A 17,812-nucleotide genomic window follows, 5' to 3' on the forward strand; every position below is an offset into this window, starting at 1 on the left:
TAGAGCTCAACACCAACCCCCACCCAATAATCCAATTAAAAATGGCATAGGACCTAAATAGTTTTCCAAAGATCTACCAATGGCCAACAGACATGTGAAAAGATGCTCAACATCACTCATCATCAGGGAAATGCAAGTCAAAACCACAATGAGATATCACCTTATACCACTCATAATGACTAGTATCAAAAAGAGAAAAAAGAATAATTGTTGGTGAAAATGTAGAAAAGAAGGAAACTTCATGCACTGTTGGTGAGAATGTAAATTGGTGCAGCTACTGTAGAAAACAGCATGGAGGTTCCTCAGAAAATTAAAAATAGAAATGCCATATGATTCAACAATTCCACTACTGGGTATTTACCCAAAGAAAATGAAATACTAACTAAAAAAGATATATGTACCCTTATGTTTATTGCAGTATTATTTATAATAGCTAAGATATGGAAACAACTCAAATGTTCATTGATAGATGAATGGATAAAGAAGTTATGGTGTGTGTATAAATAAAAATATATACATATATATATTCCTGTGTGTGTGTGTGTAATGGAATATAACACAGCTATAAAAGGAATTAGTTTTGGGATCCCTGGGTGGCGCAGCGGTTTGGCGCCTGCCTTTGGCCTAGGGCGCGATCCTGGAGACCCGGGATCGAATCCCACATCGGGTTGCCGATGCATGGAGCCTGCTTCTCTCTGCCTGTGTCTCTGCCTCTCTTTCTCTCTCTGTGACTATCATAAATAAATAAAAATTAAAAAAAAAAAAAAGAATTAGTTTTTTAACAACTCGCATGGACCTGAAGGCTATTATGCTGAGTGAAATAGGTCAGACGGAGACAAATATTATATGATTTCACTCATATGTGGAAAAACAAAACAAATGAAAAATGAGCAAACCAAAAGAGAAGAGAAACCCATAAATACAGAGAACAAACTGATGGTTGCCAGAAGGAAAGTGGGGTGGGAGGTGGGCAAAATGAGTGAAGGGGAGTGGGAGATACAGGCTTCTGGTTATAGAATGAATAAATTATAGGAATAAAAGGCACAACCTAAGGACTATGGTTAAGGACATTGTAATAGCATTGTGTGGTGACAGATGGTAGCTATATTTTTGGGGAGCATAGCATAAGGTATAAACTTGTTGAATCACTATGTTGTACACCTGAAACTAGTGTAACATTGTGTGTCAACTCTACTTCAATAAGAGCCAGATAAAGTATGTAAAGGATGGTGGACTCTTCATCTAAGCTGACGTGAGGTATAGGGAGTTCAGGGAAACTGGTGCTGGGGTTAATGGAGATGAAGAGGGCAAGATGGTGAACAGTTTTAAATTAGAAGGACTTGACAAAGGAGAGTCACTGGCATGGGGATTTAACTGGATAAAAGGGAGCCTAAGCTCCAACAAACTTCAAAATGTGACCAGAAGGCAGAAAGGAAAGGTGCCAGCAAAAGAAACTTGAAATGGGGGCAGATTAGAGAAATTGCCTAGTGAGATGGAGGCTCTAAGCACCACAGTTCTGTTCCGCATCCTAAAATAAGCAGTGGAACAATGCAAGCTTTATTAACAGTTGGATATGAAAGGTTTTTAGTCCTTTTCCTATGAAATGGTCAGTTTCATTGATATAACCACCTACTACATTCTTCTTTGTTAACCTACTTTAGAAACTTTTCTAACATGTAACATTTACTTAGTTACTTATCAAGTTGGAAGCATATTTGATAGTCCTTTTCCAACTTTCTCTGCATTATTTGAGGAATGGAGTCATGATCACAGTCTTAATAAAGTTGTAGAGATGAAATCACATCTTTTATATTCTATTGGATTACAACCTAAATCAATAAGGTGATATCTCTTTTAGAACATCCTCCTAAGTATGATGACAGAAGGATCATCAGCAAGGATCCAAAGAAATTGGGCACGATGACACATGGCCTTCCTAAATTAGAATACTCCAGTTAGCTTCATATAGAGGAGCATTCTCATGCACCCCACCTGAGGAGTTAATGCCTTTAGAACACTTGGACTCCCTTTGTTCAGACCCAACATGGCCAGGTGAGGTCTCATGCAAATCCCATACCTGTGCTGTCCTCATACACCAACGTCACTGTTTTCCAGTTGTAGTAGAGGACCAGATCCAGGACTGCCCTGCTGATAGCTGCATAATCTGGATACAGGTTGATGTAAAACAAGTCTTTGTTGTCCACCGATGGGTGTTTCCAGCGGGTCTGTATGTGTGGAACTTCGAGAGCATTGCAAATCGACTGCACAGCACTGACAGAGGAACTGTGGGAAGGGCCAAAGAGAGCAGCCACACCAAGAGCCAGCTGGTCACAGGCTAGTGGTCACAGACAAGGAAGTGTGGAAAGGGAGGGCAGGGAAGGGGGGAGAGAAGGAGAGAGCTGTGAATTTCATCTTTCTTTTTATGATTTTTTTATTTTCGTTGTTGGAAATTCTCCTCCACTCTCCAACTGTATGTTGAGAAAAATATGCTTAATCAACTTCCAATATCCCTGAGATACTAAAATATTGAGAGACTTGAATGTGGCACTGATTAGCAACACATTACAGGGCCAACTCTTTGCAATCAAAAATGAGTGGCTGGTCTCACACCATTATTTTTAACCAGGTGGGGTCTAAATCCCCTGCTTGGTGTGGCGTAACCCAGGGGTCTTCAGAGCTGCTCTACAAGACATTTGCCAAGTGAATTTCATGTGAATGAAGTTCTGTCCTATGGCAGGGTGGCAATGAGAATATTAATGTGGTCTAAGAATTCAGAAGATTCTCTGGGTGGCTGCAAAGTACTTTAGTTCCCATCTTTCCAGAACTCAGAAAGGAATTCCAGGCTATTGAAAAACTGCTAACGAATAGTAAGTGGTACTGATACCTAATTAATTATAGAATAATAGCATAGGATAACTTAAAGAGATCTTAGAAGCCATTTGGTCCAACCCACTAATACCATAGACAACGGAGTGAGTCAGGGTTACTGGCTCTGTACCAGAGCCCAGGGACCCAGCTCAAGGTGAGGTCTCTCCCCACCTCAACATCAGCCGACATGTAGCTTGACAAAATCAAGTCAATATGTACTTAAAAATTAATTCATAACATTTATTTTTCTCAGTATAAGATTTTATACACTCATTGAGATAATTTGGAATATTTTAAAGGGTAAGGGAGAGAAAAAAAGGGCCTGTAATTTTATCATCTTGGAAAAATACCTATTCATATTTTGGCATTCCAGTTTATAAGAAAATAAATCATTTATATAGATACAGTATGATACATCACTTTCTTCGTTTAATACTGAATTTAATACTAAAAGCACACCTTCCCCCCAAGTCCCCTTACAAAGTCTTCAAAAGTATTTATTTTTCATGTCTGTAGAATAGCCCATTCCATGGATAGGTCATCATTTATTTAACTATTTCTGATGCTTTTGAACATTTAAGCTGCCCCTAATTTTTATTATTATAATTAGTATTACACTACTAATCTTAGTTCTTATATTTTTCTCTGAATTTTACGTTACTTTCTTAGAATAGATTTCAGCTATAATTTAATGGAATGATATTTTTGTGTTACTCAATACATATTAAGCAAATTTCCTTCCAGAAAGACTGGGATCAATTATCTTCTATAACCATGTAAAATAGTGTCTATTCATTTCATGCTGATATAAATTTATGCTGGCATTATTATATAAGTTTAAAAGCATTTCAAATTTATACTTGAATACTAATTTAAAAGAATTTGGAACTGCCAAGAGATAATAATTAAATATTTGGATTAAGTAATAACAAAATTTATAAGTAGTAAAACTATATAGATATAATTTGTCAAAATTATCTGACTTGATTTAGAGAGAAAAAATAATAAAGTTTTGAAAGCCATATTGTAAATATCTATGTAATTGAAAATGTTGACAGTCATTCACAAGGAAAACTTTCTGAGACTGCTCTTTGGTACCAAATTTCTACTTGAGATATGAAGACATAATTTTCTGCATTAAGTGCAGTAAGTGTAAATTGCCATTGCCTTCAGAAGCTTATTTTCTGGATATGTTTTCACTGGTAAGATAAAATGAGAGCATGAGAGTATATGAATTGTTGTTTTGTCTAACATGGGCAATGGATTGAGATTCCCGCTAATATGTAGCTCTGGGATGCTAATATGACATGACAGAAAATCAATTTTTTTGAATTCTGTTTGCCGGAAAATTACCAGTTTTAAGAAGCATTGGGGGTGTTTAATTTACAAGTATGACAGGTACTCGAGACCACAAAAAAAGCTTTCACTTCTATGTGGGTTGAAGTATCGTTGTAAATATGTTTGCCTTTCTAAGATATTTGCTCAGCAATGTTTGTGTGTGTGTGTGACGGAGAGACAGGACAGAGAGAGAAAGAGAGACAGAGACGTAGACATAGAGAAAGACAAAAATAGAAAGAGATGAGAGACAGAGAGAGGCAGAGAAAGAGATCTCACCCATAGAAATAATTCACGTAAAGATGATTTTGAAGTGCTATATGAGTACTCGTTTTTATTATTTGTTCATAGACAACTCTGACTTATGTAGTATCTGCAACTCTATCCAGCTTTAAAAAGAAAACGTACTTACACTATAGTCATACCATAGATTAAAGAAAAAAAAGAACCATTATACTATATGCTTTTCATCTGAACCCTTTGGAAAACAACTTTTACCTTTTGTTTATAAAGTACACTAAGAATCCTGCAGAAGAGTGTGTAAGGACACACATCTGATGGTCCTGAGTTAATTCTATGTGGAAACAACCAATATTAGTTACTTGACAATTGACATAAAAATGGTGTTCATTACATTCCATTTATTTGTGTGTGTTTAATGGGCAAAACATTCCTCTATGAGGGAAAGAGCCCCCACCCCCCACACACTTGGGGGTGCGGGGCAGCGTTGGTTTCCATACAAACACCTGCATGGAGTCTCAATACCTCCTTGGTTAGAGGCTGAGTTTCAGGTGTATTGAATGTGGCTGTGCTTCAGAGTTGTCTTAGAAGTGTTCAGGGGATGTCTAAGCAAGCTTCGCAATCCCAATGGCTCTTTCATGAGAAACTTTGAAACCTGGCCTATATCTAAATTGGATTATTTCGTAGGACTTTGTCTTCTATTCAGAAGAGAAAGAGAATCAGAAAAAAAATGCAGAGATTGTTTCATTGGTTTACTTTTTATATTTCTATGATTTTGTGGAAAAGAGTAAAAAAAAAAAAAAAAAAAAAGCTTAGGAGATGCTACGTAAACCCAGTAGTTTACAACCTGTTAAAATTCAGGATGTGAGTTATGCGTGCTGTGGGCATTTCCACATGCTCGGTGCATATGACCTTCCACAAAGTTTTATTTGACTGCACTGTACAATTTCATGGTGGTATCTCAGCCTCAGGAAGGAAAAACAGATCAAGCCTGACATTTTCCATTCACAGCTGAACCGGTTAATCATAGAGTAGAGGGCACTGAAGGGTGAGCTAATCAGAATGGCCCAGAAAACATAGCTAGGCAACATCCATTAGGATGGTTCAGATTGCACTGGACAGTGACATCAAGGACCGAGATTTCCTGCAACCCATTTACACAAAAATGTCCACTCTGAAAAAGTGCAGGTAGCAAAAAAGGTGACTTGTAGGGCAGACACATCACCCAAAAAAGCTTTTAAAAATGTGAAAATAGTTACCTCTCCGCGAGGCTTCAAAACTATCAAAAAGGTTAATTCTCTGGATGTCGTAGGTTAACGTAGTGTTAGGCATCAGGGTTCGATTTCTGTTAATGCTGGTGACTGCGAACTTGAATGCTAATTCTTCGACATTAACGGGTTCATTTTCCACAGTTTCAAAAATGCCTCCTGCAATAGCAAAAGGGATGCATTAGTCACATCATTGTGCCGTATTTTAAGATGAATATAAGAGATTCAAACAAAAGCCCCCCCCCCCCCAATAAATGGAGTGATGGTCAGAACAGATCCACAACCCAATGTTAAAATGTATCAGCGCTTGTCACCTGTGCATAAACTGGTCTTTATTTGTATGCCTAAAATTTTAAAGCCAAAGTTGGACTGTATGTTACCTCTCAGATGGCCAATGTATTCCAAATATTTAGTATCATGTCAAATAAAACTGACAACGTGGTGGAGGGTGATTTCCTGCAGTTGGGACATGAATCACACTGTGGTTGACCTCAACATAATTTGAGCTGTATCTGGCAGGACCATCCTTCCTCAGAATGAAGCTCTTTCGATTCAAAAGCAGACCTTTTCGACTCCAGAGAAATCAGTCAGAAAGTTGAGTGGGGTCAAAATGAGACACACATACACTTAAATTTTTCAAAATGAAAACATTTCTTCTTTTCTTATGGCCCAGAATTCTGGGGTCATATTCTAGTACCTTCCAAAGTGCACGGGCAGATTTAAAGAACGGTTGTTTGTTTTGTTTTGAGAAACTGTTTGGTCTCGCCTCAAAGCCATCCTGCATCTTATCTCCAGAGAAATGTGTTGCTCCCCTAAGAGAGAACATGCACTAAACCTTTGGTATCTCAAATGGGAAGATCTCCAAACAAGCAGCAGTACAAAATACCAGTGCTCAAAGCCTCATCGGAGAATTCAGCTCTTACTTTGCTTGTATATGCCAGATTGATTTGCAAGTTCTCTCTACACTCAAAAAAGAAGAAGAAGAAGAAGAAGAAGAAGAAGAAGAAGAAGAAGAAGAAGAAGAAGAAGAAGAAGAAAGAAAAATAAAAAACTGCAAATCCCAAATAAATGGCACAGGCACCTGTATGATCTATGTGTATTTTTAGAAAAGAACTCCAATTGGCAAACTCTAATTCAAGGAATGACTTTGATTCTATTTTGAAAGATGGTAAACAAATGCACATCTATAATTTTTATTAATTATAAAATTATTATTATTTTGCAATTTCTTGCTCAACTGGTTTTCTCTATTAAATAATCAATTACAATGTCAGGTTACAAAAGCTGAGCAAGTTTGTGCAGGATTACTGTGGCTTTCTTTGGATATGTTTCTGGCTTTTGAGCTGACGATAGGAGATATTCACGCAGAGATCATTTCCCTGTTCTCGGAGAGACCAGAGTTGAACACTGCGTGACCATGGTAGGAGACCATGTTAACTTTTACCTGCAGATTCCTACTGGACATTTTTTCTGAAATGCATGTTAGGAAAAAGTTTGCTTGTAAGTGACTTTGTTTATTTGTTTGCTTTTTCTCAGACAGGGGTAAGCAGCTCCTTTGGGGGTAGACTTGTAATTTCCCTCAGAACTGTTAAGTGGATGCTTCAGAGTGAGGTGGTAAGCTCAGATAATAGAAGAAGATAGATGTCAAGCTGACCCACAATTAGAATAGCCCAGACTTAGGTTCAGAGATTCTTTGGTGTTAGGGCTTCCACCATAATTATTAGCATTAAAAAAGTTTTGTTTATCTCCTCACGCACTGGGTGAGAACTCTTAGGAAGAGAGAATGTGTCTTATTCAGAATCACCATTCTTATGGAGATCAGTCAGTGAAGATGCTCAGCCTACAACTATTTAGGAGAAAATCAGTCATTAGCTCAAATGTAAGCACCTCTCAAATGCATAGGCAGTCTGGTAGGAGGGAATACACATCAGAATGGGAATCAGAAATTCTGAACTTTGGACCTTGGCCCATCTTTTTCCTCTTTAAGAATTTTAAATATTGAGAAGAAAGTTACTATGGAATAGCTCTTTGATAATATTTTACTTAAGCCTTATAACATTCCATGTATAACATTCCAATTGTAAAAACAATTCTGTTTTTATACCTGAAAAGGTGAACTGAGAGATCGTACACTTTGCCTAGTTTATTCAAAGTCCCCAATCTTTGTTAGTGACAAACTCAGGTGTTTGATTCTCCAATCTATACATAGATTTTTAAAATACCTATTATATGATACTAACATTATCATGTAGTATATATGTTAAAAATATTTATTGTAAGGAATTAGCTCACATGATTATTTATTACATAGAGAACTATATATAACTGATTTATGTATGTGTATTTTCACTTTATCAAATTATTTCTGATGTCCTTCATCTCTAAGTGTGGGTTAGTAATGCTTCCTTGCTTACCTTAGAGGATTTCGTTGTAAAGGAAATGTTATGAGAGAAGAATGGTGCCCTGAAAACTCAATCATCCCCCAGAAATGAGTTAGTATTATCACACATGGATAAAGAGGAATTAGCACTTTCCTGTTCACCTCCAAATTGTTCCTTTGATATATAGTTGTCTTTTATTTACATAAAGCTGAATGTTCCTGAGTTTACGAGAATGATATGTGTTTTTATTATGTGTGTATGTAGTGTGTAGGTGTCGTTTTGGGGCAATTTTCTTTCTTTCTGGCATCAAACAAGCGTTAAAAATGTTGTCGTTAGTTCAACACCCCATCACACTCTCCTTTTTTCCCTTAGGAAGGGCTGTTGCTGAATACCAAGAACCTGCAGCAAAGTGAGGCATATAGAGGGCTGAGAAAGTAGCAGGAAAGTGAAATCTGATAGAGACAGGACAGTTATTGATGGGAGCCATTCCAGTTCATCCTAAGGGAACAGTCTCATAAGTATTAGTCACTTCCTCTCTCCTCCTCATAGCTTCAGATTTGACAACACTGAATTGCAGAGTCTTTGATACAAGTAGAGGAAAGCATGCATGACTTTTTAAAATCTGTGGGTGTGGGCTTCTCAATGAGACATTTCAAGTCTTTGAGGCTCTCCATGTGGTCAACTTCTAGCTTCAGTCATTTGTACTCTTGGGTCCCCTGATTTCAAGAAGAGGAATTCCTACCAGGTTCCTCCTTCTGTTCCTCTTTCTTTTCTGTGGTTCCCCTCCCTCTCCCTCACCCCCTTGCCCTTTTCTTCTAAGCTCAATGCCTCTCTCTTTCTCTCTCTCACTCTTCCATAGAAGAAGACAAGTAGAAGAGAAGACAGCTGTCTACAAGCCAGGATACAGGTGCTCACCAGACACCAACTTTGCCAATCCTTGACTTAGATTTCTTAGCCTCCAGAACTATGTGAAATAAGTGTCTGTTGTTTAAGCCATCAGGTCTGCGAGACTCCTATTAGCAGCCCAAGCTAAGATCTTCTTTTTCCTCTTCTTCTTTTTTTACCACAAGGACTTTGAAATTGGAATGGACAATTTCAATGGAAATCATATCTATGCATGTAAAATTCTCTTCCAACAGGATTCTAAACTTATGGTACAGTGGTTTAAGGTAAGCAGAGAAAAACTCACTTGAGATTTTAATACAGAATTAGGTAGCAGAGTTCCATCACCACAAGTGTGTTTCTGTCTCTAGATTCTTGCACCAACAAGTTCACATCAAGACAGAAAATTTCATTTTATGACCACTAGACATAGATGGAAATCAGACATGGCTACGTCGTGCAAAGGTAACATGTTGCCTTCAATAAGGGATAGTAGTGAGTATGCGGGGGGCGGGGGAGGAGAAAAAATGAGAACTTCTGGTTTGCATCACATAATTGCATCTAGACTTCCAAGGCAATTTTGTCATAATCACAAACCCACCAACTGTTGGGTCAAAAACATGATCGTTATAGGCAGAAGGCAGTACTTAGTCAAGGTTAAGATTGAATGCTGGGCTGTTTGCAAGAATGGTTAAGGTAAACACACAGAAATGGTTTCCAAACTTTTCCTTGACCCTATTCCATTTGTACACAATCATAATGTCAAGGGGCAGAGTCCAGAAATCATCTGTATTTGAAAAGAACTCAGCTTGGCTCTAGGTCCCATTGATTGATTGATCGATTGATTTTTTTCAGGTTCCAAGAATACTTTCTAACCTGCTTCTTAATGTGCTTTCAAGTCACCATCTTTATCCAAAGACCTTTCCCTCACTTTATGCTGACAACATTTTAATTCAGTTCAACTAGCATTTATTTGGCATGACTCCGGAGTATGTATGTGTTTTTCCTGACAAAAGCTGTGTTTAACCTTGACAAAAGAGAACTGGGCAGTCACTAGCTTTCCATAAAGGAGGGAGGTATCACAATCAAAGTCGGTGTGAGTATAACGTGGTAGAAATTGAGGCCCTGTTACAGCCACATAATGTAAAGAAAAGCAGTTCTACTATTGCCTGCTGTTTCCACCCCTGCTCTCTCTAGGTAGAGCCTGTGCTGGATAATGGGTGGGAAATATGAGATGTACCCCCTTCTTCCCAAAAGGAATTTAAGAAAAACAAAGCTCCATTGTGCCAGGGAATCCATCTCATTTGGTGATGAAAAAGAAGAAAACCATGAAAATAATAGCATTGAATATCATTCCTGTAAACGGAATACACTGTTCTGACTTGACTTTGTAGTGGTGAATGTATTCCAATAATATATTTACAATAATACCATTCAGAAATGTAATAAAACTATGCATGTATTTAGATGTATTTTTTTTGTTTTACTTCAACTGATTGTGTATATCTATGACTTTACTGAAGATCTCATGCGTTCATTTATTAATTCATTCACTCATTTAACTATTTATTTATAAAATGCCTGCTTCCTATGAGCCAGACACTGTACTTGGCACTGGGGATGCAACAGTAAACAGAATAGACAGAAATCTAACTTTTGGAGCTTACATGCTAGAAGGGGAGCTGATCATGAACAGGAAGAAGGGTGTTGACATGCTAGGGTAGGAGGCCAGGAGAGATTTCATGAAGAGAGTAACTTTGAAGTAAAAACCTGCAGAGAGTGAGGAAACTGCTTTGAAGATATTGAGAGAGGAGAATTCCAGTCAGAAGGGACAAATGTTCTAAGGTGGGAACTGCCTGGTGTTAATTTTGTGGAGCAATGAGGATGAAAGTGGGTGAGCCTGGTCTGGACTGGTAGAAAATGAGCTTAGGGTAGTGATGGGGGTGGATTGGAGCATATCACAGAGGACCTTATAGGCCATAATAGGACCCTGGATTTTATTCTGAGTGACATGGGCAATCACTGGAGGGTTTCCAGTAGAGTAGGGAAATGGCATATTTCAAGAGGATCACCCTATGTGACACCAAGACTTATAAGAAGAAATATATATTGGTCTTCATGCTCTTTTTTGGTGCAGAGCTCCTAAAGCGCTTGGAATTTCCTGCTGGACTGTTTGCAAGGATACCTAAGGTAAACCCAAAGTAGTGGTTTCTAAACTTTTCCATCAAAGTTGTCTTTCGTCATGTTGGTGAGGTGATTTGGGGGTCCTAAGGATGGGGGCTGGTTGTCCAGAGAAGCAACCATGTGATCAGAGAGTTGAAAACTCTCAGTTCTACCCTCTGACCACCAAGATGGGGAGAGAAGCTAGAGGTGGAACTAACTGTTAGTGGCCAATGAGTGAATCAATCATGCTTATGTAATGAAGCATCCATAAAAGGCCGGGAGGGTGGAGTTCAAAGAGCTTCCAGGTTAGTGAAAATATCCACAAATGGGGAGGCTGACATACCTCAACTCCATGGGAACAGAAGCTCCTGTGCTTGGTACCCTCCTAAACCTTGCCCTATGTTTCTTTTCATCTGGTTTTCATCTGTATCCTTTAATAAACTGACAAATATAAGTGTTTCCTTGAGTTCTGTGAGCTGCTCTAACAAATAATCAAACCCAAGAAGGAGGAAGTCCTGGAAACCTCTGATCTGCAACTGAATCAGACAGTAGTGGTGGGTAACCTGGGGACCTACTAGTTATTGGTATCTGAAGCGGCAGGACAGTCTCATGGGATTGAGGTCTTATCCTGTGAAATCTAACACTATCTCCAGGTAGGTAGTTTCAAAATTGAGATAAACTGTAGGACGATGTCACAGAGAATTGCTTGGTGTGGGAAAACTCCCACCCATTTGGTGACCAGTAATGTCAGAAGAGTTGTGAATATGGTAGTCGTGTGAGAGCAAAGAAGACACACATGGCACTGGGTTCTTAAAATTCACCCAGTTTTCTGTACTATGAATGGACTGAAGAGGGAGAGGAGCATGAGAGAAAGCAGAGATTTGCTACCAAAGCCTCTACAGTATAAGGTAACTATAACCATAGGCACTGTGATAATCCGGGTAACTGATGATGACAGTTTGGTATAGATTAGTAGTGTTGGGATATGGCAAAAAGTGACCAAATTTAAAAAAAAAAAAATGAAGACAGAGCTGGCAGGATTTGCTGATCAATTGTAAGTGAAGAAGAAGAGAGTCAAGAGTGACATCAAGCTTTTGACATTCACTGAGATGAATAAGCGGGTGGTGCTTGATTTGGAGCATGACTACTGTGTGCTGCTTGTTACAAATCCAAGTGGAGATGTCAACTAGGAAGCCACCTTTACTAGTCTGCATTTTGTAGGAGAGGTCTGGTCTAGAGATAGAAATTTGGGAATCAACACTGAAGGTTATGCTTAGGTAGTATTTAAAGCCATAAGACTGGATTGACATCATCTAAGAGCAAGAGTAGATGGAGAGTGGCAGAAATTGGAATGATACAGTCAGAAACCAAGGACTGTCTGGAACCACCACAGATGGAGGAGGCAAAGAACTCAATCTTTCCTGGAGCCTTCAGGGGAAGCTGGACCCTGTTAACAACTTGATTTTGGACTTCTGGGCTAGAGAACTGTGAGAGAGTAGATTTCTTTTTCTTTTTCTTTTTCTTTTTTCTTTTTTTTTAGAATAGATTTCTATTGTTTTAAGGCACACACTTTGTTGTCATTTGTTACAGCAGCCCTAGGAAACCAAAACGGTATCACAACTACCTCAAGAAAATCTCGGTAGTGAATGCTCTTAATTACTATTTTTTTCCCCTTTGTAAAATGTTATTTTATTTAATATTTCAATTAACAGTCTTTAGCTCTCTGATGTGATTTTGCAAATAAAGCAACAAACTACTACACAACACACTGAGTTTCTTTGTTTATTCTGTTTTTCTGTCTTAGCCTTAATATGACAGGGCCAACATTTATTATTACACAAATCCTAATAAACCTCGCTTCCTGCCTTAACTAGCTGTTGTGTGCCCATTGCGACAAAGTGTGAGGTCATACAGGAAAAAAGGGTAAAACTATTAGCTGGCAATCAAGAAATGGAAAGCTTCAGTAGTGTCGACTCCTGTTTTGCATTCCTGTGGAATAATAACCATTCCAGAAGCTATCAACAGAAAACAAGATGGCAATTTGATCTATTTGTTTGCTGATGGCTGCTCCTTAAATATACAGTATTATATTGCCTCTCTTTATTGCCACATCCATAATTCTAGTTTATTACATCATAAGCAATTTACTTTAAGCCTATATTTACTGCACCTTTAATTTCAAGGCTACCCATTTAAATTCTAAGATTCCCTTAGATAATACTCTCTTCCCCACTCAGCTCACCTGTTCTTGTTTTACTTTTGGAGACTGATTTAGCCTTGGTAAAGATTTCATGCAAGGTGAATTTGGATGGGAAGCAGCTGTACTTTGACCTAGTGGAGAATGAATGGACAAGAGGTACCCAAATTTTTACCTTTCACGACGTCCTGATTAAGGACAAAGGTGAGGGTAAGGACAGCCTCAGTGGTCTGGGTGTTGGACAAACTTTATACATGTTTCTTCAGATATTGGTGTCCTTTGAAGAGGAGGGATGGGGTTTGATGTCACCCCCAATTCAATAATAATATCCAAACTCTCTGTGATGTCTCAACGAGAGCTACATAAAATCAGTAGGAATGACATTTAAGGAGGAAGAAAATATGTCTCAGAGTAAGGAATCCCTGAGATGCCTCAGATGGTAGCAGTCATGGGAAAGGTCAGTTAAGGGAAAGATTATGGGTTATGGGCAGCTTAGCACATGCTGCCAGTAGTTTTTCTTAATAAGTTGGAGTTGCACATTAAAAAAGAAAAATAATATATCCAAAGCCAAAAGTACTCTATTCTAGTGATAGTCAATATTCAATTTAATTCAGTTCATCAAATATTTTTGGCCATCTATTAATATCTATGATTATTCTGGCAACAGCGGAGGATACAAAGATGGAAGCATGTGGTTCATGCCATCAGAGCTTCCAGTCAAATGGTGAGAAGTTACAGAAAAGGAAACTATGTACAGCGGTCAATTATTTCATAACAGAATAAGAAACCCACTCTGTTCCCTCCAACATGAACTGTTTTCTGATTCTTCAGGCTCCAGAGGTGAACTCTTCCTTCTCTTCAGATAACATAATCTAGTGCATAATTGGGGGATTCATTCTGGTGTAAAATTATCGTAAGTCAGGAGCCTAACTGTTCGTTGAGGGTAGAGATGACGTTTATTAACTCTTGCCTTCTGACAGGACTAAATGTCTTGATTTGGGCATGTCCAATTCATTTGGACATGAATTCAATGTCCCCCCAAAATGACCATTCAGTTGGGTTGAGTGAGTCTCTTCCTTGTGCCTTTAAACCCTGCCTGATGAAGTAGGATGCTCTGCCAAGACAGAGAGGCTTATGAGAGCATTGAGGAGAAAGAGGAGGTTCTTGAGGCTTGTAGAGACTGCCTGACTTCCCTCTTTCTGCCCTGTTGGCAGTGATTGATCCCTTTGTCCCTTGGTCCCCAAGGTCTTTCTAAATGCTGACTCTTTCTTAAAGGCTCACTTTCCTCAGGCTGCCAGCACCTTAGAGCCTTGGAGGAATGGCTCATCTCCTATTCAACTGCAGATTTCAGGCAGGAACCAGAAATATTGCAAAAAGAGTCATGCCGAAGTTACTTTTATGAAATTCTGTGATCGCTCTCATGTCTTTGAGAGTGGTTAGATTTTAAGCTTGTAACACCTCATTTAAATGGCACATATTCATACTAAACATCATTTTCTACTTATTGAATGAATGGAATAGGCCAAGTTCACAACTTATAGTCCTAAGGAAGCCATATAATACACTTCATCACAACTGTCTAGTTTTCTTCCCCCCATTTCTACTTCTCAAGCTGAAATTTCTCGTTACTGAAAAAGGAAATATTGCTACTAAAGATGAGAACTGTTGTCTGAAGCCAGAACAAATGGAAGTTCACTGCTCTGACAGAGCAGTGTTTACCAGTGTGTGTGCACAGAAGTCACCCATGAGATGCTACGCCCAAAAGGAAGTTCAGTGGTCAAGTATGATTAGGAAACATTGCTTAGGATCATTTCTTTTTGGAAATCCACACTGCACAAGAACATATGAATCTCTCAGAAATACTACAATAAAAAAGCAGTCTGACTCTGGTTAGTCCATGGTTTCTCATTCATTCAATGATAGGACAGTTTTCCTTGTAACTGGGGTATGCAGTAGAATTTCTATCCTGAGAAACACACATTTTGAAAAATTTGATCCAATGACCTGCTTTCTTTGGGACTGACAAAAATAATTTGCAGTCTTAAATATTGTTTTGATGCTCATCGTAAGGAAAAGTTGGACCCCAGATTCTTGATCAGAAAAAAAAAAAACCTTCTGATTATGACACTGTTTTTTGAAAAATCAGTATTAGATTTATAACATCGATTTCTACTTCTTTTTCTCCATTTTAAAAAATAATATAAGCATAAAGATGGTCTGTATTTCATGAAAAAGTAATCTTTTTTTATTTACTTATTTTTAAAGATTTATTTATTAGAGAGAGAAAGCACATGTGAGGGGGGAGGGGCAGAGGGAGAGAAAATCAAACAGATTCCCACTTGAATGCAGACCCCACTCCGGGCTTGCTCCCGGGACTTTGAGATCATGACCTGTCAAAATCAAGAGTCAGATGCTCAATGACTGAGCCACCCAGGTGCCCTAGGAAAAGTCATCTTTTAATCAATCATTTCAAAGATATGTTGTGGATGGAATGAAAGTCCTTGACATTTAATGTAAATATTTTATTTATTTTATTATTTTTAATGTCCATATTTTCTTTGATTTTATTTTAAGATTTTATTTATTTATTCATGAGACAGAGAGAGAGAGAGAGAGAGAGAGAGGCAGAGACATAGGCAGAGGGAGAAGCAGGCTCTTTATGGGAAGCCTGATGTGGGATTTGATCCCGGGATCCAGGGATCATGCCCTGAGCCAAAGGCACGATGCTCAACCACTGAACTACCCAGGTGTCCCAATGTAAATATTTTAAATGCAAAGTCCTTTGCTACATTTTTTCTTTCTTATTATTTTCTATTAGTTTTTTAACCTCTATGTATATTTATCTCAAAAATATAGACAATTTTTTGTTTACTGACTTAAAAATTGTACAAAATGGTGAACGAGGCAACAATAGTGCTTTAGAATATCACAAAAAGTTAAGGGGTCTGGTTTAAATGCTCACATGTTTTCTATGACCCCTTTCCTTTAAAAAGTCTCAAATTGAGATTCTGTATTTACTATCGTTCAAGTAGGCTAGTCCAGAAGGTATTTGAGTGGAGAATACCCTCTTAGATTTGCTCATAGTCACGTTCTAAGGTCCAACACTATAAAATAAACAGTTTGCATTGACATAGTGAGTAAAGCTCTATGAAGGTACTTCTCAGAGAAAATCTTTTTGTGAAACATCTGGGTCCCAGTTGAAGAGAGATAAACTTGACTATGACATGTATCCAGGAAAGCTACAAGTTGATTTAAAAAGTAAGGCACAGTTAAATGTTATGTCACAGAGGGATCTATGTATTGAATGCCACTAGTAGGAACTTTGGAAAGCATGCATCACTTATTTCAAAAGTATTAGGCTCTGGAAATTTTCTCTGGAAATTCTCTTTGTTACTTATTTACCTATATTTTTAAATATGTTGTACTCTGTGAACTCTCATGATGGATACCACTGCCTGCTATGCAAATAAACATTGTTTTTTTTCCTAAATAATTTTGTTTTTAAAAACATATTAATTGGGCAAAAAGTTGAAAGAAAGGGAAACACAATGAAATATAATCACTCCAATGTAAAACAATTATCATTAATACTTTGGTGATTTTTCCTCCATTCTATTCCTATGTATATCTGAATTCTCTTTGAAAAAAATTAAGATGATACTATCTTATTATCCCCTGGCATTTTCACATGACACTATACCATAGGCATCTCCCCCTGAAAACAAGTCTTATTTTTAATGGTTGTGTAATATTTCATTGGATATATCATAGCTTACTTAATCAACTTTTTTTTTTTTTTTTTTTTTTTTTTAGTAAGTTGTTACTGATTCTTCACCATTATAAATCCTATTATGACTGATGTTTGGTGCTTCTGTGATTTTGCCAGTAGAAACAAAAATACTTTGAAATGTATTTATTAGGTCTTAAGTTATAAACCATGTAAACTTTTGTTTAGTGATGCTAAACCTCCATGCCATGCAGAAGAGAAAGCTGACTTGTGTAAGTACTTTGTATCCACTGTGTAGAAATGTCCAACTGAACTGCCACTTCCCAAAAATCTGTATGGTTTTATTTATTTTATTTATTTTATTTTTTTAACTATATTTTTAAAAAAGTTTTATTTATTTATTCATGAAAGACAATCTGTATAAGTTTTATTTATTTATTCATGAAAGACAATCTGTATGGTTTTAAATTTAGTTTGTAGCAGAAAGTATTTATTATTGCTTTAATATGCATGTCTTTGAATATGGATGAATTTAATTTTTAAGACTTATTTACTACCTATTTGTAGGTCTGTAATTTTAAATAACTTGTTCCTGTTCTGTGCCCTTTTTATATTTTGAGACATAATTGTTTTTTGTTATTGATGTAAGTTACTCTCTTAGTTATAAGGATTTAAGGCCTTTGACATTTTTATTGCAAATATTGTTTTTTATTTATTATTCAGCTTTTAATGCTGATTAGATTTTTAGGCA

At 37.5% G+C, this 17,812-nt stretch overlaps 1 protein-coding gene across 6 annotated transcripts in view; it reads right to left on the minus strand.

The window, feature by feature from the left end:
- The window catches only part of GRIK1 (glutamate ionotropic receptor kainate type subunit 1), a 363,349-nt gene that overhangs the window by 129,996 nt on the left and 215,541 nt on the right, over positions 1-17,812 (minus strand). For all 6 annotated transcript variants that reach the window (XM_077878933.1, XM_077878934.1, XM_077878936.1 and 3 more), the window contains exons 2-3: positions 5,703-5,870; positions 2,078-2,335 (exon numbers count right to left, since the gene is read on the minus strand). In XM_077878933.1, the coding sequence (XP_077735059.1) occupies positions 2,078-2,335; positions 5,703-5,870 (426 nt within the window). The remainder of the gene's footprint in view (positions 1-2,077; positions 2,336-5,702; positions 5,871-17,812) is intronic.

This window comes from Canis aureus, chromosome 30 (genome assembly GCF_053574225.1).
Source record: "Canis aureus isolate CA01 chromosome 30, VMU_Caureus_v.1.0, whole genome shotgun sequence".
Classification (NCBI taxonomy): Eukaryota; Metazoa; Chordata; class Mammalia; order Carnivora; family Canidae; genus Canis; species Canis aureus.